Raw genomic sequence first — 21,840 nt, forward strand, 5'->3', positions numbered from 1 at the left:
TGTTTTCTCCCTTTCCCTTCTCCTTTTTTTGGTGAAAAAAAAAAAAAAAAAAAAAAAAAAAGATGAAATTAACTAATTAATCAAAAAAATTTTCACCCACAAAAATCTCAAGAGAACATAAAAGCAGAGAGGGAATTTCATATATGGTTATAGCTTCTACATTCATACTCTTTTTGGCCAATTCATGTAAATAGAGCCACGTAGTACATGCCAGGGGCTACATGCTAGAATGGTGCCTGCTTCTCTGGCATCCCAAAATATGCATTCTGTGCAGAAGACTGCCTTCCTCTTTCAGGAACTTCCCACTTGTTTTCAGCAGTTTGAAGACTGAAACTGAGCTTTCTCTGCTCCCTCTAGTGGCTAACACAGTTACCTTTTTAATTGCACCCTTAAAGCCACAAAAGATGTTTATCTTACTCATGTGAAAATATCTGAGTTTGGTCAATTCAGAGAAGTCAGTAATGTAATTTAAGCGCCAGTCATGCTAAGCATTTTAATCGGGACTGCAGTGTTAATATTGGCAGAAAAGTAATTGACTTCAACAGTAATCTATGTGGTACAATTAAAAAGCACGCCTGGTAGAGCTTGTCTCCTTTGGAAATTTTAAAAAGTTCTAAGAGGGATGGCCAGTATCTTAGTGTGAAGTGTGAAAATTTGAAGCTTTCTGTGACAAATGAAGTGATAATCAGACAATAAAAGGATGGAGTTTGGAAGAGATATGTGTCAGACAGCATAACTGAGCAAAAAAATAAATACACAGAGGTGAGAGATACGGGGTAGGTGGACATATCCCACGATAGCATTTTCAAGCTTGTAGGAATTCTAATAGCTAATTAATTACTAGATGAATAAATTATTTAATTGCTTTAGTCTTGTTTTCTATATTTTTCCCTCTACGGGAGAGAAAGCACAGGAAAAAGATGGAAAGAGAGAGACACAGCCTCAGGCTCATTTCAGCTAAGATCACAGGCTTGCACAGCTAACCACGCTCATTCAGGTTGGCCCAGAAGTCAGACCCAGGCCCCCCATGTGGCCTCCAGCCTCTAAGCAGTGACACTACCTGTATGCCACCTGTGCTGGGCCTGTTTTTTGTATTTTTAATAGGAAAAGTTTGATATGCAAGTATAACATATTAACCTTGAGGTAAGGTTCCATTGTGGACACTAATCACTCTAGAGTAAGATTGTGTTCAATTGTACAAGGAAGTCGGGGGTGGTAGGATTAAATTAATAGTTCAGGGAGAAGCAGTGAGTGTCAAGGTTGAAATTCCCAGGTACATTGTGAATTCCTGAAAGTTAGAGACCAGTTTTCATCTCACAGCAGTTAGTGGTGCCTGGTGTATTCTCTACATAGTTTTTAATCATTTAACTCTACATCCCTGGCATTTCCCAAACAGGAAGTTTATGATACTACCAAACAAGACCGATATAAATTTGCTTTTAAAAATTAGCTTACTACTTTGAAGAACTTTAAATTCATTCCATATATACAGAATACATAAACAAAAAACATTTATGTTGATGAAAATATTATGCTTCATATCGTCCTATGATATAAGAATAATACATTGCAAAAATACGATTTTGAAAATGATGATTATGAGGATGATTGTACCTGAAGAGAGTCAAGAATGTAATTATTTACATATTTGCCTTTTACCTACCTGATAAAAGGGGCTTTTTAGCCCCTGACTGACCCCAACTGATTTTTAGCCCAGTAAATGTGAACCCAACCATCTTCAGTCTAATGATATTAGAATTTCATCATAAAGAACATCTGCTTATTTGATTATATCCCTAAGAGAACATGTGAAATTATCTTTATTAGCAATCTATAAAAATAAAAACTTCCCATTCATATAAGTTGAATGCGGCCGAGTGTGACACGAAGGCCAAATACAGGGAGGCAGTGTGGTGTAATAGAAAGTGCATGGGTTTTGGAATAAGAAATACCTAGGTCTAAAGCCTGCCCCTGTTGTTTATTGTATATAAACATTTAATCTCCCCAAGGTAAGCGCATTCTCTGGAGAGTGAAATGATTCACTGTCTCCTTTGCAGGACTGTTGTGATATAATGAAAAATATGTATCTATCACCCAGCAAAGAGTATTTGGAGGAATTAAATGGCTGCTAGTTGTAGTGTTATGACCTTGGCCAAGTTCAGTTCTCTTCACCCTTACATTTGCCCATCCGTAAAATAATGTAAAAGTAGAATCTCCTTGGGAATTATTAGGAGAATTATATAAGACAATACATTTAATATTTCTAGCACATTGCCTGTTACTTAAGATGCACTGGAAAACTTGGCTGAGTGGCCTGTGTTGGCCCGTGTAAGGTTATCTAGTCACTCTTCTGCAAGTTTCTGTTCAGGATTATCCTCCGCTGTCACCACCGAAGTTGTCACGAAGGGTCCCATGAATTGGCTGCAAATAAGTACGGCTGTGGCAGTGGAAGGAAAGTGCATGAGAGTGTACCTGGAGGTGAAAGTCATGAAGCTGCTCACCTCTCTGATACCGTTAGCCACTGTCCGTGGTCAGAGAGGTTCACTTCACTTTATTCTACCGTCTTTTGCAGGGCCTCCCCATTGCCACAGAGCAGAGCAAATCCCACCTTGAGTTTCTGCAGGAAAACAAGCCAAAAACTGTGGCAGAAGTGAACAAACAGAGCACCACTAAACAACCCAGAGAGTAGAAGTAAGGCCAGAGAAGACTGCAGTCAGAACCAAGACGCTCAGAATTTAAAAGTTTCCAGCCCATAACAGAAACAGGCCAGAAGGCCCAAGCTTTCCTCCCAGAGCCCGAATGCTCTCTTGTGGGCAGCAGACATCTAAGGCTTTCACAGGGTTAAGAGAGAGGATTACATAGCTGGTGAGGCTGAGTCCTAGTCATGATTTGACCAAGTGACTTAACCTCACCAAGCCTCAACTACCTTATCACTAAATTGTGGAAGTTCATATCTACCTCAAAGGGGTGTTTCGCTTATCAGAAGAGATACTGTGTGCATATCAGCACTGTGTCTGGCATAACAGTGGTTCAGCAAATCGTTTAAAAAGAAGTAGAACACTTCAGAGACAATGACACATGTACTCACAGAACGCTAAGTCTGTTACAAGTTAGGCTGCTGGGGACCAGCAGTTAGCATAGTGGCTATGTTGCTGGACTCCCATGTAGTCAACCACGGTTTGGGTCCTGGACCCGGTGGCTTAAACTTACACCAGGCGTGTGTGCGTGCGTGCCTAAGATCCCGAGAGGAGAATGGAGGAGAAGGGATTGCGACGTGACCATCTCCCCCGGGGGTGATTTCTTACTATCTGTCTCTCTCTGTCTTTAGCAGGAACACTTGAACACTTACCATGGCCCATGGCAAGTGTAAATTCAGTGTCAGAATCAGCTTGGGATCTGGGGGGTTCCTGTTCAGATGTTTAATGCTCCCTTGAAACCTTTAAAAAGACCACCTTGAAAACCAAAAGTGTTCTAAAGCCCACTTTTGTAACATGGTGTAAACATGGTCTTGATCTCTCTGTGCACGAATAAGTTGGGTTTTTTTTTATTATTTGACTTGCAGATTGCCAGTACTATACCTGAATCTAAAACATCCAGATTCCTTTTAAGAGCGAACGTTATGAGCCCAGCTATGGTGGCACAGGTGTGAGAGTGCCACTGTACAATGCAGGGGTCATACAGGAACCCCCCAGATCCCAAGCTGACCTGAACGTGCCAGCATGCCCAAGATCCTGGCTGGCTGGCTGGAAGGTGGGAGGGGCGATTGGTAACAGTGGTGTGGCCGAGGCCCTGCTGGACCAGATTTCCTGCCTGCCTCTTTCTCTTTCAAGAAAGAAATGCACTTAAAAAAAAAAAAAATTAGGAACATCGTATGTTCGTTTAATTGTTCAATATCCAATTTCTATCAAAAGCCCAGCTAAGACTACTGGCATTGGAGGACTGACCAAAGAATCTTTCGTGCCTTTTATCCTGTGCCCCCAGTGCTATCCTGTTTACTAGGTTGGATACTTGAAAATCATGTGCCTGGTCTGTCCCTAGTTTCCAGTAGAAATGCTGTCAAAAGACTGTAGTTAAATCTCGTGCCCCAAGCTTTTACTCCAAACAATTTTTAAAGTCGTTCTTATACTTCGTAAAACTATTATCAAAGATAACCACCGTAGAATTGTTTACTGTCCTTGTCATAACCCACAGAAAACATTCCTCTCAGAACAATCCTAGGAAAAGGTATATCCTCGGTTACAATCCAGTGCGCTTCCTTTTATAGATTAAAAGAAGCTTCAGAAACCACATTGGTTTTTCTTCTTGACACCCACAGTACTCAGAGCTAAACTGTGTGCTTAGTTTTCTTGTTATAACCATTTCACTCTCATTGATGTTCCCTCTTGATTACTTGATTCTTGAACTTTGTATTTATTTTAATGATTTTATGATTTATTGTAGCTATACTTCCTTATAAACTATCTCTTTTGGAAATTAGATATCATAGATTATTAGATATTTATTAAATATAGTGTTTGTAATGCTTGTTCGGGAGGAATGGATTCAAAATAAGATAGTGATTCTACTTGCCTTTAAATGTTTTAAAATTCTATGGCCAGAAAAATAAGAGAAAATTATAAACATATATACCATCTCCCATGTCATTTTTTTTTAATTACCAAAAGGGTTTTTTAATCTTTTTTTTTGTATGTTTGATGGTGTAAATACAATTGAGCCCCTTTCTTTGTCTAGTTGGTTCTGATTCTTAATTTAATTCATCAGGCCTCCCCCGAAAGATCTACAAGAACTCAGCAAAAAGAATTCCAGACATACATCCTGGATAGTGTGATGGACCATTTGCTTGCAGCTGATGTATTACTGGGTAATTCCGTGTTTCATTTTTATTTTATAAAAATGTCTATAATCATTCTTCTCCTCTGTCTAAGCCCCAGACCTATCTTTTTTATTAACTTATCTCTTTCCTCCTTCCTATTTAGTCTAACTTCTTAAATTCAATGTTACATTCGTGAGACTTATCCATGTTGTTGAAGCAGGAGCCCCTTTATTTTCACTACTACATAGTAGTCTATGGTATGGATATATAAATGTTTCCATTTTACTGCTGATAGACATTTGGGGGTTTTCAGTTTAAGACAATTATCAAGGATGCTCCTATAAACATTCTTGTTCATATGGACCACACATATGTACAGTATTCTTACATGTGTGTTGAGTGTTCACCTGTGAGTGGAATTGTTGGGTCATGGGTAGTATACGTTATTCTTTAGAATCTCTTCCAGCACATCAAATTAAAATACATTAAAATATGGGTTTTTCTCTGTCCATCTGTATCTAGTTACTATAAAAATACAAAATTTGATACATCTGCAGTAGAGCCAACATTTATATATAAAACGAAGATAAATGTATGTTTCAAAAGTCATGATTTAGTATATATTTCTACTTTGAGTTCCTAGTAATAATATCGTTGTTAATAATCAGAATTAATCATTAATAATGATGAACAATAATTAAGCACACTTTTTTGTATTTATCAGTTGAGATTGATCATACTACATACAGACACAAAATTAAGAGTTTTGTTTAATGTGGCAATTATGAGTTAGGTGGAAATCATAATAATAGTCACCTTCAGTGGAACTTCTAAAATCTCTCCAGAGGAGGGCCTGAGAGGATTCCACCTAAAGTAGGATGTGTATGCAGGCACATGCAGTACGGCAGGGGGTGCTTTACAAAGACAGGGGGTGATGATGCTAATTACAGAGGAGCTAAAGACTCCTCACAGCACCACAGTCACCACGGACTAGTCTTCATTTGTCACAGGTGTTCTGAATCTTACTCTGACTATATGACTACATCACTATTAAAGAGGTATACTCAAAAAAATAGAGCTTTGTTTGGTGGTTTGTTTGGTTCACCCTTTCTTATTTATACAGTTTCAATAGCTAATAAACTAAATTAATTTTTCTCTCAAATGGAGATCACTTGTGACGTCACTTAGAGTTTAAGTTTTAAAAACTATGTAATACAGTCCTTAGGTAATAAGAGACTTCATGGGTTGTTTCAATCCATAATGTCTTTATCCTGTTGAAATGATTTCTTCTAGTATTTATCCTGACTTCTGGCCATGAACATCATTTTCTTTAAGGAGTATATAAGAGCTACTGGTCATGTTTCTAAGTGTTATACATGTACTCTATAGCTTGATTTCTTTGAGGATCTGGTCTTGAGCTGGTAGATATCCATTTTCTTAGACATTTTTTTCCTACTGGAATTTAGGGGAAGATGCATCTCTGCCTATTACCAGTGGAGGAAGCTACCAGGTATTGGTGAACAATGTGTTTTATTTCACACAACGTGTGGTGGACAAGCTTTGGCAAGGCATGTTCAACAAAGAATCTAAACTCCTTATAGATTTTATAATTCAACTAATTGCACAGGTAATCCATCGTCACTATTAGTTATAGACTACATGTTTTCCTATTGAAAAAACTGCCAGTGGTATCAAAATTGTTGGACTTAAGTGTAACTAATAAGATAATGAATATTAATATTGAATATAAAACTTATTGAAAGCTTTGTTTTCCTATTGAAAAAACTGCCAGTGGTATCAAAATTGTTGGACTTAAGTGTAACTAATAAGATAATGAATATAAATGAATATTGAATATAAAACTTATGAAAGCTTATTAAAAGCAAATGTAAAGCATAGACTTTTGGTATTAGCTGGTGACGTGGCAGTTAAGGCAACTGGATTTCCTTCCACATGGCCAACCGCAGTTCGAGTCCCAGACCTGGTGGCTTGAAAGTCACACCAGGCATGTATGTGTGCATACCCAAAATTGCAAGGGGAGAATGAAGAAGGGATTGTAGCATCACCATCCCCCCGGGGAATGATTTCTCAAATTCCAACTCTCTCTGTCTCTCTCCTCTCTGGTGAGCACACATGCCCTTTATGGGAGTGGGGGGGGGTGACATTTAACCCCTTACTCCCTGTACCAATAGCCCATTGCCAATGTGTCCCTTATAAAGTTGCCTGGTTCTCTCAAGCTGTGGTCTCTTACTTGCTGCCCTACTGGTGTCCTTTATTACCCAATTAGGTCTAAATACCTTAAGCAAATTCAATCTGTTAGGTTTTTACAGTATAATGCATCAGCGTGTAAAGGCTTATAAAGCACGAGGAGTTGGTTTGGAAAGAACCTGTTTGTCAGTTGTGTCTTCACAAAGTCCCCTATAGTCCATGTTCCTTTGCAAATGTATTTTTCATGCATGTTCACAGTACCTTTGACTAAGGGGTATCAGCCTGATTAAGCACAGTGATTAACCTGAGTCAGCACATCATGTAGAAAGTAGGAACTGTTCTTACCGTATTTGTTAGCAGGTGGTACAGATACATAGGTTCTTTCATGTCACCTAGAGTGTTTTTAGGTGGTACATTTTATATTTTAACCAAAGAAAATAATACTCAAGTGAGGGGAAGAAACTATAATATTAAAAAAAAAAAAGAAAGAAAGAACATTTAGTAACGTTCTAGGTTGTTTGTATTTTGAGTAGCACTAATTCACCCTAACAAAAATTGTTTGGTAGGAGACTCGCCAGATGACACGTCCTCATGGTCTCAGGGAGGCTGCTGTGCCCCACAAAAGTATTAGTGACTCCCCTCACTGGGAGCTCTCATCTCATTCATTAAATTGTAGCGCATGTCTCATGGTTTCTGAACAAAACAACTGACTTGTACTTTTTACCTTCACACCCCTAGAACTTAGCATGGTTTCTGGTACATAGTAGACCCAGTAAAATGAGAAGAAGATCTTTTATGTTTGCCCATTTTACTAAAAACATATCTTTCACATCTTTAGTCAAAGAGAAGATCACAGGGCCTGTCGCTGGATGCAGTTTATCACTGCCTCAACAGGACAATCTTGTACCAGTTCTCAAGGGCACACAAAACTGTCCCACAGCAAGTGGCTCTCCTCGATTCTCTCCGAGTCCTAACTGTAAACAGGAACTTGATCCTGGGGCCTGGGAACCACGACCAAGAATTCATTAGCTGTCTAGCTCACTGCTTGATTAATCTACATGTCGGAAGGTAAATCCTTGGGGTTTCATTTCCCGTGTTAGATTTCTCTTTGATCTTGTTCTAGTAGATGTCTTTGTTTTATTTATTTGTTTTTGATAGTTACATTCTTTTTCCCTTTAATCTGCTATATTTAAAACTTTGTGTAAAAGATGAAGTACAAATGTTATATTTTTGCAATGAAATAATGAGCATTTTTTTCCCCTTTCATTTACTCCTCTCCATCTTTAAAATTTTTTGTAATCACCACCCGTCAGTTAGATAGTTAAAAAATTGTACTTTGGGATCAAAATGCTCAGTATTGGAGGCTAAGAGAAGTAAAAAGAGAAGCTCAGTAGGACATTATATGTTAAATGAGTGAATTTGGTATTTCTCTATCGACTGATGTGACAGATATTTCTCCAGTGTCTGCTGAGGTTCAGGCATTGAATTCGGGGCTGGGATAAAATGTGAGTAGAATAGGCTCTGTCTCAGCCCTCCTAAAGGGAAGACAGACAACCAAGCATGACCAGTCGGTGTGCTGGTTGTCCTAGCTGGGTGTGCTAGGAGAGGCCCAGTGCTTTGGGCGCATGTAACAGGGAACCCTGTCCTGGAAGAAACACCAGCTGAGCTGCAACTTGAGGCCTATGTGGGGACGATAAGACGGGGGGGGGGACAAATCCTGCAGGAAGAAAGAGCAGACTGTGTGATAGCCCAAAAGGAGGAGAGGGTGGCACATGTGGGAACCTGCAAATACGTCACGGCTACTCGAGCAGAGTGCTGAGGTAAGGCCACAGAGAGAGAGCACAGGCGTGTGGGAGGATGTTCTTAGTTAAATTAATTTTTTAGAGTTTTTAGGTTAAAATGTTAATCATCAATACTAAGATGACAATCTTGTGATGCTCTTGATCAGTTTGATTATGTTTAGTTGAATGGGTTTGTGAGGTCATCCCTTTAAAATATAAGGGCAGCCTCATGGCACACTCAAAGTTCCGTTTTGTGTGTCTGCTGAACGTCTGTCCACCAGCACTGGAGCTTCATGATGAAGCGGAGTTTCCTTGTGTCTACAGAGTAACTCGCAGTCATTACAGTTTTCACCTACAGCCGTTTCCTTCATGTTGTTTAAACTGACTGGAATTTTTCAGCAACGTGGACGGATTCGGACTGGAAGCAGAAGCCCGCATGACCACATGGCACATTATGATCCCCTCCGACATCGAACCAGATGGGGGCTACAGCCAGGATATTAGCGAAGGTGACTACCTCAGTTTGGGGGTTATTGTTATTACTCTTTTATTTCCAGTTTTTAAGCCGGAGCAAAAAATTGACTTCAGAAACTGCCAGCGTTGGTGACCACCCTCCCAGCAGGCAGATAGCCAAACCATAGTTTCGGTTATGCTGTACATACACCAGCCTGCCACAGAGCGTCTTCTGATACGAGATGGTAAAGTCCTAACCGCTGACACTACTCGCCTTCAGCGTTTCATAGTAATACTAGCAGACTTGATAGTACTGGCGTCTGCATAAGTACAATCACTAACTTGGCATTTACCGTAAAGGGAACTGCCTAATGGTAGTGTCAGGCATATCATGTTCGAGGCAAATACTACTTGAGACAGGCTGTCAGTAGTACTGTTCCTATTCGCTTGTATTCTCTCTTTTTAAATCTAGTTTTCCCAGTGATGCTGCAAGTATTGCACATTGGAGTCTTTGCATGGATTGATTTCTTATGCCCACATGTTTGGTGGTAAAGATGAAATCAATATAGTAGTTTCTCCCCAGCAATTCTGTGCGATAGTTTTACATATGACTTTATCTTTTGAAAGGCCAGCACTCTATTTCTTCCTTTCATTATTTAGATATTAATTTATTCTCTGTTCTTTCACCAATATTTCTTGTACCCCAGACACTAAGATTGTTTCCACCTGTGAGGAGTTGACAGTCTAGAACATGGGTTCTCAAAACAGTCCCCAGACTAGGACTGTCACAGCATTTGGGAACTGGGTATAAAAGCACATTCTCTGTCCCTTCTCAGACCTATTGAATCAGAAATTGTAAGGGTGGGGACCAGCGATCTGTGTAGCAAGCCCTCCATGTGATTCTCATGCTTCCTAAAAAGTTGAGACAGGAAGAGTCAGACAAATTGGCACGGAGGCCACAGCCAGACCAAATTTAAAGTAAAAATCTTTTTAAAGTATTTATTACTCTATTTCTTTCATTTTGCAAACTATTCAAGGACAACCAAGGTTTGAACTCACCTTAAATATTCATCTCCAAAAATTACTTGTAAATGAGGAATATATTATTATCTAGAATTAGCTAGGTAACTGAATAGGTATATAATTTATTGCTTTATAAATAAAAATGTCTTTTGCGTGAATGTAAAGATTTTTTTAATGTTTTCCAAGCAGTCAGCCATAGTTTTGATTATCTAAATAATTATTTTCACTGAGCTAGATATGATAGCAGTTCTTTTTTGGCAGTTAAATACAGTATTTGAACTTTGTAACTGTAACACATGAAGAAAAAGAAGAACTACCTTTATATTTTGTTTTGATCACTTGCATGCTTTTATGTTCATTAACTAGGGCGTCAACTTCTCATAAAAGCTGTCAACAGAGTTTGGACTGAACTGATACATAGCAAGAAACAAGTCTTGGAGGAGGTATTCAAAGTAACTCTACCTGTGAATGAAAGGGGCCACGTGGATATAGCTATAGCAAGGCCTCTCATTGAAGAAGCTGGTCTGAAATGCTGGCAGAATCATTTAGGTAAGAAAGCAGATGGCCTATAGTTATGTCACTGGACTCCCACATGGTCAACTGCGTGCGGTTCAAGTCCTGGATCCGGTGACTTAAAACTCACACTGGGCACAGATGCATGCATGCCCAAAATCCCGAGAAGAGAATGGAGGAGAAGGGATTGTATCGTGGCCATCCCCCCCGGGGGGGTGATTTCTCACTTCTGTCTCTCTCTCTGGCGAGCGCACACACCCTATAGCAAAAACCTATCTCTAAGGGAAAAGAAGAAGAAAGCCTACAAAGATCACGTGACCAAGAGACTTAGATGCTATAAAAAGAACTGCCTTTATATTTTGTTTTGATCACTTGTATGCTTTTATGTTCGTTGACTAGGGCATCATGGTTTGTAACCATGATGCAAAAGCACTAAAGTATTGGGACCAGCAGATAGCATAATGGTTACGCCACCAGACTCCCACATAGTCTCCCACAGTTTGAGTCCCAGACCTGGCAGCTTAAAACTCACACTGGGCATGTATGTGCGCATGCCCAAAATCCCAAGAGGAGAATAGAGGGGAGGGATTGCTGCATGGCCATCCCCAGGGGCGGGGGGTGATTTCTCGTCTTCTGTCTCTAGTGAACACACATACCCTATAGAAAAAAAAAAAAAAAAACTCTAAAAAAAAAAAAAGGTAAAAGTAGTACTAAAGGACTAATAAAATACGGCAAAATTGTGAAATAATCTAATTTTAATTCCATAGCCCATGAAAAGAAGTGCATAAGTCGTGGAGAAGCTTTAATGCCCACAACACAATCCAAATTGTCTCGTGTCAGCAGTGGCTTTGGTCTTTCCAAACTAACAGGATCAAGAAGGAATCGAAAAGAAAGTGGCCTTCATAAACACAGCCTTTCCACCCAGGTATGTTACTTTCTTTCATTGATATTATTAGCAATTTACACTTCATGGTTTAGTTATAAAACTTTATGTACTCTGCATAACCATATAAGCAGATGATTTGAAATGGAACTTTACTGCCTTTTTACCTTAGGAGAGAGATAGAAGAACCCCAGGATTATGGGGGCTTCCATTTTATTATAATAAAATTGATTATACCTGGATGTAAGAGGAGATTGTAAGATTGATATATGGTCACTCTCTGATCTGGATCATTTTCTCATGTTATTATTGATTGCATAAATTTTACAACAGTAACAGATTATAAATAAATTGTTATGTATACCTGTGATTGATTTAAAAAAAAGAAAATCTAGGACCAGCAGATGGTGTAATGGCTATGTTGCTGGACTCCTACATAGTCGACCTGTGATTCGAGTGGTTCGAGTCCTGAACCCAGTGGCTTAAACTCACACCAGGCGTGTGTGCGTGCGTTCATGCCTAAGATCCCAAGAGTAGAGTGGAGGAGAAGGGATTGTGGCGTGGCCATCTGCCCTGGGGGGTAATTTCTCACTTTCTGTCTCTGTTTCTCTCTTTCTGATGAGCGCATGGACCCTATAGCTAAAACCTCCCCCCCCAAAAAAAAAAAAATCTATCTCCAGCATTAACTTACTCTTCATACTTCCTTCACCATCCCGAAATCTAAGTGGCAGCTGTGAACAAGGGTCTGAGGGAAACTGTGTTAATCATTTCATGTGTCAAGTCGGATTTTCCACAAAGCAAACTCTGAGATGGAATTTAGTTTGTAGGGTGTCTATCAGGGTGACCTTGGCATCAGTACCTATGAAAGGGAAAGGACATAGGATTGAATACAGGGAAATGTCAGGCTCAATGCAGGTCCAGGGACAGCCTCAGCTAATCCAGGTAGAGCCATGGGACCAGAATAGTCTGTCAGAGTTGACCGGCTGTGAACAGATATTGCTGGGCCTTCTTACCCCCAGGTCAGCCAGTCACTGGGTATGGGGTGCCCGGCAGCTCTCTACAGCCTGGACCATCTCTGAAGATGCTGCCCAGTGCTCCAGAGCTAGGGCAGCAAGTTCTTCAGGAAGCCTAGGGGGATGTGTGTCTGTAACACAGGACTCCATTAGATTCATCATATGTAATTCATCTTTCAGACCTTTTTAGTTTTGTTTTCTGTAGTGGATGCCTTTGATGGGATTTTAACTACTTATTCAGTATTAATTTCAAGACTAGTTAACTTATTTTTCTAGGAAGCCCATGAAATATTAAGACTCTTTCTCCATCCATCATTAGGAGATTTCCCAGTGGATGTTCACACATATCGCTGTTGTTCGTGACCTAGTAGACACCCAATACAAGGAATATCAAGAGGTAAGAGTTGATAAGAGTGGTTTGTTTCGTATTCCTTGGGTGAGAAAGGGCTCTCTCGTGATACTTCCCTGCCCATTTAAAGGAGGTACATACCTCACCTGATGATGTTAATTCTGCCGTCACTATTTTGGCCACTGATTGTAAGACAGAAAAATTTGACGTCCTCTAAGGACACTGCCTTTTAAAAGACAACTTATCAATATTCATCTTAAAATACTACATGTCTTTGTTCCTAACAAAAATTAAAATGTAGGAATGATCTCTCCCTTTAAATCTTTTAAGAAAGAAATTATAAAACTATGCATCCAAGTCTCTGAGGAGTCTCTTTAAAAAAAAAAAAATTACAAGATAAAGTTATTACTATAAGTGCTTGGTAATTGTGCTGTGAATAATAAACAATGAAGTCCTCTTGGTGAATTTATAATTACTCAACAGCTTATATTAAATACTTATTTCCAAAGCGGTTGTTATAGATCTATTGAAGATTCTGAATAATTAAATCCTTGTATTTTGTGGATATAATTAAGATGCTTAGTTTTTACGGTTTTCCCCCCCACCAAGTACCTAAGTACTACTGTGATGTGTGATTTTATGTTTACTCATCCATAATCTTAACTGTTAGTGTATGCAATTAGGTAAGATAATTTCTTCATTTTTAGATCTTATATTCCATGAAGCATTAGGCAAGTTAGTTTTAATCTGCTTTGTACATTTTATCATTTAGCAGATAGCAAGCAGTTATTTCAGTTCATAATCTCCATTTATGTAAAATGGTTTGGATTTACCTCTGTGGCTAATTGAAATAACTTTTCTTTAGTTTTATATGAAAGGCAAGTTCCCTGTCCCTGCTGCGTATTTATATTCTTTACCTAACATCTCTGGAAATTTTTACCAATCTTACAGTAATCTTCTAGCCTGTTGACACTATTTCTTAGTCTGATTTTCTAGGTTTTCCTTTAAACAAGCTTAGTAGCCATTTTATAATTTAAGGTTCAGCCTTAAAATGCCACATGTATTATTACCTCACATGGGACCAGCCATTTCAGTGTTTTTGCTCTTTTCTTCCCATGCCAGAATACAAAGTTCCTCTCTTTGACTGCATTGTACACTACAGACTACTTCTATGTGTATCTGACATGAACTTGGTGCTAAATAATGACCTCCCTGGGTCACTGCAACATCTCTCACATTCTCACAAAATCATTACCTTACCTTAACTGTAAATAAATGTAACGTTACCTTTATAATAGCAACTGAAATGTTGTGAGTTGTGTTTGTTCCAAGTCATAGCGTGATTTTAAGTTATCTGTAGACGGCTGTTACTGCTCTCCTTGTGTGAAAACCACCCTGACCCCTTTCCCACCAGCGTCAGCAAAACGCCTTAAAGTACGTGACGGAAGAGTGGTGCCAAATCGAGTGTGAGCTGTTGAGGGAGCGAGGCCTGTGGGGCCCCCCTATCGGCTCCCATCTAGACAAGTGGATGTTGGAGATGACAGAAGGGCCCTGCAGGATGAGGAAGAAAATGGTGCGGAACGATATGTTCTATAACCATTACCCTTACGTGCCCGAAACAGAGCAAGAGACGAATGTGGCGGTGAGTATGCAGAACTAAACGTTGGAAATGACTCTATCGAGTTTTCTTTTTTCTTCATAAGCATTTTTCCTTAGTAAGTAAATTACCTAAGATAGCTAATTGAGGAAATTTGACCAACGTTTTGCACTTGATAACATCAGACGTGGTGGTGGCAGGACAGAGAGATGTAACAGAGAGACATTGGAGAGAAGTGATTCAGATCCCACTCTGGAGCCTGGCTGCCCAGATGGAAAGCCTGGCTCTACCCCAACCAGCTCTTTAGGTTTCCATTTCCTTAGGTCTGAAATGGAGAAAATTATAGTTCTACCTTATAGGAGTGTTAGAAGGACCAAGTTAGTTGAAATTAGTGAAGAACTGGCCAACCCATAGCCTTGTGGTTAAGTGGTTGAATTCCACATGGCTGACTACGAGGTTTGAATCCCTGACCCAGCAGCTTGAAAAAATCCTGAAAGGAAGGAGGGGAGGAGGGGAAGGGGTTGGGTTGTGACTATTGCCCATTGCTTTCTCACTTTCTGTTTCTCTGTCTCTGTCTCTGTCTCTCTTTGAGCAGGTATCCTCTGGCAAATTTTAAAAAAATAAAGTACGAGTTTATAATAGCTTAAGCAATAGAATCAACCTAAATGCCCCCAAACTGATGAATGGATAAAGAAAATGAAGTACTCTAACATAATAGAGTAATGACAGTTGGTGATAATTCAGTGCGTACTTTAAAATAGAAGAGGGTTTTTCAGCGTGCACAACAGAGTAATGATACGTGTCTGGTTGGGAAGATATGTATATTGTCATGATTTGATCATTACACAATGTAGACATGTTTTGAAAAACCATACTACCTCATAAATTTATACAACTATTATGTATAAATTAGAAATTACAATTATAAGTAAATAAAAATAAAGTACTTAGAATAGTGTCTGGCACAGAATAAGCACCACACAGTTGGCCCTTGAACACCATGGTCTATTTATATGAGAATTTTTTTCAATAATTACTGTAAATACATTTTCTTTACTTGTCAGTTTTTTCTTCACTAGCTTACTGTTGTGTAAGAATACAGTATATAGTAGATATGACATACAAAATATGTGTTCATCAACTGTTACATTTTCAGCTAACACTTGACTATTAGTAAAGTTTAAGAGAAGTTAAAAGTTACACACAGCGTTATCCTCCGGTTCAACACAAGGAAAGAGAAGCTTTACAACAAGGTCTACCCTGCTCATCTTCCAGTTCTACATCAAGAACCTCCTGCCTGGCCGAGGTCACCTTCAGAACTAAGGCACCCTGGATCCTTGGATAACCTGCAAATTCCAAGCCAAGAAGCTTCTCTGGAAGAGGAGAAGAGGGTGCCAAAGGAGCACAAGGAGGAGGAAGTGGACAATCCCATGAAGGTGTGGAAAACTGAACCCCAAGCTGGAGGTGGAGGTTCTGGGTAACCTTCAGGAGCTCTAGGCCTGCACCCAGCACCAAGCCCACGTGAACTCTGTGACATTGCTGAGATAATATCGCTTTCCCCATAAGGAACCGCAGAAGTAGGAAGAAAGAGGAAGAGAAGGAAAGACAGTGGCCTTGGTGGAACTAGGAAGCAGAGATGGCCTGACTGACTCAGAGGACAGTGCTGCTCTGACCTGCTTGAAGAAGTTCTCAGCACCTGAGTAGGTCTCGGGTACCTCAGGGCATCTCATGTGCCAGGGGACATCTCAGTGCCTCTGCCCAATCCTGCTGCCATCCAGGACCAGGCTTCAAGGGAGAGTAGGGAATAGAGTGTGGTCTCCTTGGACAGCAGACACCTAGGTGACAGCATTGGGCAGGACCAGGAATTCTGAAGATGACTGACCCTATAACCAGGATACCCGTGACTCCACCGTGATCAAACTGTTGTCTTCTGCCCACAGTGAAAATAGCAGTTAGGACAGCAGGGACCAACTGACAGTAGTATCAGAAACTATTTAATTACAGGGTTATTCAAGTTTTCTGTTTTGCTAGGGTTTAATGTACTTTTATTATGAAATTTATGCTTTTTGTTTAAGTCTTAAAATTAGTTAATATACATTTTGTTTTAATAAACTCATATTAGATTAACCCATCTTTTTAAATAGTAGTTAGGCCTAGCCTCAGAGCACAGTGTATAGCATACTGAACTACAGGGCCAATTTTGGGTTCGGATCCCAGGCCTGAAACACCCTGGGCACATGTGTACCCAAGATCCTGACAAGCTGAAGGACTAGGGAAAGGGGATCCTGGCGTGACAAGACCCTATCGAGGATGTTCATCTCTCTCACTTGCTCTCTCAGGTGTGCATGCAAACACTTGCTTTCACTCATGGATTAAAAAAAAAAAAAAAAAAAAACAGAAAAAAGTTACAGATTTTCATCTGTGCAGGGTTTTGCAGCCCTAACCCCCAAGTTGTTCAAGGACCCACTGTATATACAAAGCCAGGGGTTATCTAATAAATACTTTAGATTATATGATGTGAGACGGCTCGAACTGTTCCTGTGCTTTCCTGGTACTCATTGGTTCACCCTCTGTCCTGATGCTACTTAAAAAGTGGGTCTTAGAATCAACCTGTATCTATGTATGGATGAATGGATAAAGAAAATGTGTATATACACACGGGAATACTTTTCAGACTTAAAGAACAGAAACTGTGCCATTAACAACAACATGTATGAGCCTGGAGGACATTCTAAGGGAAATGAGCCAAACATGGAAGGACACAACCACATGACCTCACTTCATGTGGAATCTATTCATAAACCAGTCGTCAAACCTAGAAGCAGAGCAATGGAATGGTGGTTACCAGAGACTAGGTGTGTACGGAATGGGGAGATGGTGGGCAAGGGTCCAGGTTTCAGTTAGCTAGGAGAAATAATGTTTGTCTGGTTTTTCCAGATCTATTGCACAGCATAGTGACTATAGTTAATAATAATATATATTTTTAAATTGCTAAGAGTACATTTTAGTGATCCTATCACAAGAAATAAAAAATATTTGAGATGTTGGATATGTTAATTAGCTTGATTTGAATGTTCTGAATTGTGTGGATAAATCTTAAGATCACCTTGAACCCCATAAACAGTTATAATTTGTTAGTTTACAAAAAATTTTGTTTTATGATTTTTTTTTTTAGAGATTTTTGCTGTAGGATGTGTGTGCTTACTAGAGAGACAGACAGAAAACAAGAAGTCACCCCCACAAGGGCATGGCCACACCGCAGAGGAGAATTCTCCTCCATTCTCCTCTTAGGATTTTGGGCATGCATGCAGTGTGAGTTTTTAAGCTTCTGGGCCCAAGACTCAAACTGTGACCAAGTACATGGGAGTCCAGCAATGAAATCACTATACATCTGCTGGTCCCACAAAAAAATTTTGTTTGAAAGAATATAGGTCTTGGACCAGTAGATGACATGGTGGTTAAAGCACCGGACTCTCACATGGCTGATTGCAGTTCGAGTCCTGAACCTGGCAGCTTTCTCTCCATCCACCCCCTCCCGCCTTCTGTGTGTGTGTGTGTGTGTGTGTGTGTGTGTGTGTGTGTGTGTTTATCTTTGGTGAGACACATGCCCTATAGTAAATTTTAAAAATAATATTAACTATAAATAAAGTTAAATAAATAATTATTTTTAAAAAATATATAGGTCTTATATTTTCTAATGACTATTTAAGATTTCTTGAAGCTAGCTCCCTAAAATCTACTTTCCTTCAAAGCTGTGTGCGCTCACCAGAAAGAGACAGAGAGATAGAAAGTGAGAAATCACCCCCCAGAGGGGATGGCCACGCCACAGTCCCTTCTCCTCCATTCTCCTCTTGGGATCTTGGGCACACACGCATACGCGCCCGGCGTGAGTTTAAGCCACCAGGTCTGGGACTCGAACCATGGTCAGCTACATGGGGGAGTTCAGCACCATAGCCATTACACTAACTGCTGGTCCCAATACAGCTACACTTTAAAATACTATAATTTCTAATACTTGAGCACTATATAAAACAGTAAATTCAGCCATATTTTTGTAACCTTTTTTTAATAGCATCTATAGCAATACAATCTAATTCTTACTCTTTATCTCCAAAGAATTTATTAAGAACTTAGGCTTATAGCAGTTTGATAAAGTATTTCTTGAGTCAACCCGCATTTAAATTAATTCTATTTGAGAATACTAAAATATAAAATAAATATGCTCTCCTAAATAGGTGACCAACATATTTTGACTTAACATAGGCAGAGATTTGAAGTTATTTTCCAATAACCGTAATATCTTTTTTATCTTATCTTTCCTTCTTGGTGACAGTGTCATTTGTTTACAGGGCATATTCAAACTCTAATATCAGATAAAAACAAAGTCACCTATTCAGGATTATACCTATAGCATTAATATAATGGGCATTTTACCCAAGAAAAATAATTCACCAGCCTGTGAAGTTATAAACAGACACTCTCATAAATTTATAAGCATGTACCATATGGAACTTGTTTTTTAACAGATGGGTTACATACTGTAAAGTAAAAGACAGTCAAGAAATGTTGAAAATATGTCTACATAAAAGGAAAAGGCGATGGGAAGAGAAGACAGTCGTAGAATGTACAATTCATCCTGCATCGTTCATGCAAAAGTCAAGGTTAATGTGCTGTGATGACATTTTCTGAATGAATCATCTTTACTTTGATTTTATTTTTCTAAATGTTTTGTAAATTTGAAGCACCACTAAATGTCCACTTTTATCTTATGGGTGAAATGTGTGATCTGGCAATGTTGAAAACAAAAAAAGTTTCAAAAGGTAGGAACGTCTGTTACCCACCGGTTTCTGTCATGAAATCTAAAAGGAGGAGCTAATAATTAGTTTCCCTGCCACAGGGGAGTATTCAAAGACCCCCAATGGATGCCTGAAACCCAAGATGGTACCGGGCCCTGTACATAACTGTGTGGTTTCTGTACGTTCATCCCTGTGATAAAGCTTATCAGCTAGGCCCAGTAAGAGGTTAACAACATTAACTAATAATAAATCAAAGAGTTGTAACAATATACCATAAGAAAAGTTATGTCCATATGGCCTCTCTCTCTCTCAAAATATCTCATGTGCTATACTCACCTGTTTTCCAACCATGGTTGACAAGGGTAACCAAAACCCCTGAAGGTGACACCACAGGGGGAGGGTGCCCAGTGAGCTGGATACTGTGCAGAGCATTGTGTATGTGGTTTCATTTAAGTCTCATAACAATTCTCTGAACAACTAATATTTTTAAAGAACTATTTTATTTATTATTATTATTTTAATTTGACCAGAGAGAGAAAGAAAGAGAAAGCAAGCCACCAGATTCGGGACTCAAACTGTGGTTGGAAGTGTGAGAGTCCAACTCCTTAACTACTACACCACCTGCTGGCCCCTCTGAACAATTAATATTATTATCCCAATTTTACAGATAATGAACTGAAGTCTAGGAAAGTTAAGAAACCTGTTCTAGGGTATAGCTGCTGAGTAGTGGAGTAAGGGGTGAGTATCGGCCAACAGTCCTTTAGTAGCCGAATCCCTGTGTCTGTTCTGCGACTGTATCCACAGACAGTGAGTGTGCTCCAGTCAGTCCGTTCTAGGCCTTGTCACTCTAATGCTAACAAGGCACCTAGTACTTAGTAAATGTTGAGTGAATGGACCAGCAGCTCTGTCTTCCTTACATTGGAGATACCTTTTGCTTCCTGTGTAAAATTTTCCTGATGCTCAAGTTTTTCCACTAAAAAGGACAAAGCCAGATTTTATAGGCCCTAAAGTTTAAACATGTTGAGAAAGAGGGCTCTCAAAGAAAAAAGTAGAAAATGAAGATGAAATTACTAAGGCCCTGCTTCCAGGGTGTTGAGAGGGGCCTGTGGGAAGCAAAGGGCACCAAAGTTTAAGCTTCATTAATGTGTGTGTATTGTTACCTTCTGACTGCCCTGAGTTATACTAAATATTGCCTCCTGGAGTTTGAGATCAATCACTTCTTCTCTTTAGACTCCCATAAATTTGTTGCACTCTGTGCATGTTTAATTGCAAAATGTAAATCAGTACTTTTTGAGAAAGAACAGATGTGTGCTATCCTAAAAATTGCTTTGAAGGACATCGGGTAGCATGGTGGTTAAGGCACTGAACTCGCATAGCACCACCCACAGTTCAAGTCTCAGACCTAGTAGCTTGAAACTCACACTTGGCATGTTTATGTCCACGTCCAAAATCCCAGCAGAATGGAGAACAGACTGTAGCGTGGTCATCTCCTGTGGGGGGTGATTTCTCAGTTTTCCTCTCACTGTCTCTTTCCAGCAACTACACACACTCTATGACAAAAACCTTTTTTTAAAAAATGTTCTTTTGGGGACCAGCAGATGGCATAATGGTTATGTCGCTGGACTCCCACACGGTTGACCATGGTTTCAGTCCCCAACCCAGTGCTGTAAAATTCATGCTGGGCACTTGTGCATACATGCCCAAAATCCTGAGAGGAGAATGGAGGAGACGGGATTGCAATGTGGCCATCCCCCCAGGGGATGATTTCTCTCTTTATTTCAATGTCTGTCTGGCAAACACGGAAGCCCTATGCAAAAAACTCTCTTAAAAAAGTATTTTGAAGTCTCTTAATAAGTAAAATGATTTAATCTTTTACCTTATTTGCCAAAAATAGTTATTGCTTATCAGTAATGTTTGCTTTTAGTCCCATCACTTAAGCCAGAGAATACAGTGACAATTAAAAAGTTAATTTTTTTGTTTGAAAATCTTTCTGTGTTAGAAATAATTCAGGTGTTTTTTTTTTTTTTTTTTGAGAGGTTTTTGCTATAGGGCACGTGCGCTCGCCAGACAGACAGAGACAGAGAGATAGAAAGCAAGAAATCACCCCCCAGAAGGGATGGCCATGCCACAATCCCTTCTCCTCCATTCTCCTCTCGGGATCTTGGGCATGCACGCACACGTGCCCGGCGTGAGTTTTAAGCTACCGGATCCGGGACTCGAACCGCGGTTGACTACGTGGGAGTCCAGTGACATAGCCATTATGCTAACTACTGGCACCAATAATTCAGGTTTTTTTTTCCAATGGTTAAGGTTTTAAATCTTCATCTTTAATAGGTTTTTTTAATTATTGTATTTAACCTTATTTATTTATTCATTTATTTTAATTTGATCAGAGAGAGATGGAGTGAGGG

The 21,840-nt window shown here is 39.5% G+C and overlaps 1 protein-coding gene across 7 annotated transcripts in view; it reads left to right on the forward strand.

Moving 5' to 3' along the window:
* The window catches only part of WDFY3 (WD repeat and FYVE domain containing 3), a 258,678-nt gene that overhangs the window by 180,318 nt on the left and 56,520 nt on the right, over positions 1–21,840 (forward strand). For 6 of the 7 annotated variants that reach the window (XM_014585831.2, XM_014585832.2, XM_006143286.3 and 3 more), the window contains 8 exons: positions 4,762–4,861; positions 6,280–6,440; positions 7,860–8,089; positions 9,202–9,311; positions 10,645–10,827; positions 11,559–11,716; positions 13,007–13,084; positions 14,451–14,678. In XM_014585831.2, coding sequence (XP_014441317.1) covers positions 4,762–4,861; positions 6,280–6,440; positions 7,860–8,089; positions 9,202–9,311; positions 10,645–10,827; positions 11,559–11,716; positions 13,007–13,084; positions 14,451–14,678 — 1,248 coding nt within the window. The remainder of the gene's footprint in view (positions 1–4,761; positions 4,862–6,279; positions 6,441–7,859; positions 8,090–9,201; positions 9,312–10,644; positions 10,828–11,558; positions 11,717–13,006; positions 13,085–14,450; positions 14,679–21,840) is intronic. The other variant, XM_014585836.2, reaches the window with a different exon arrangement.

This window comes from Tupaia chinensis, unplaced genomic scaffold (assembly GCF_000334495.1).
Source record: "Tupaia chinensis unplaced genomic scaffold, TupChi_1.0 Scaffold000094_1, whole genome shotgun sequence".
Classification (NCBI taxonomy): Eukaryota; Metazoa; Chordata; class Mammalia; order Scandentia; family Tupaiidae; genus Tupaia; species Tupaia belangeri.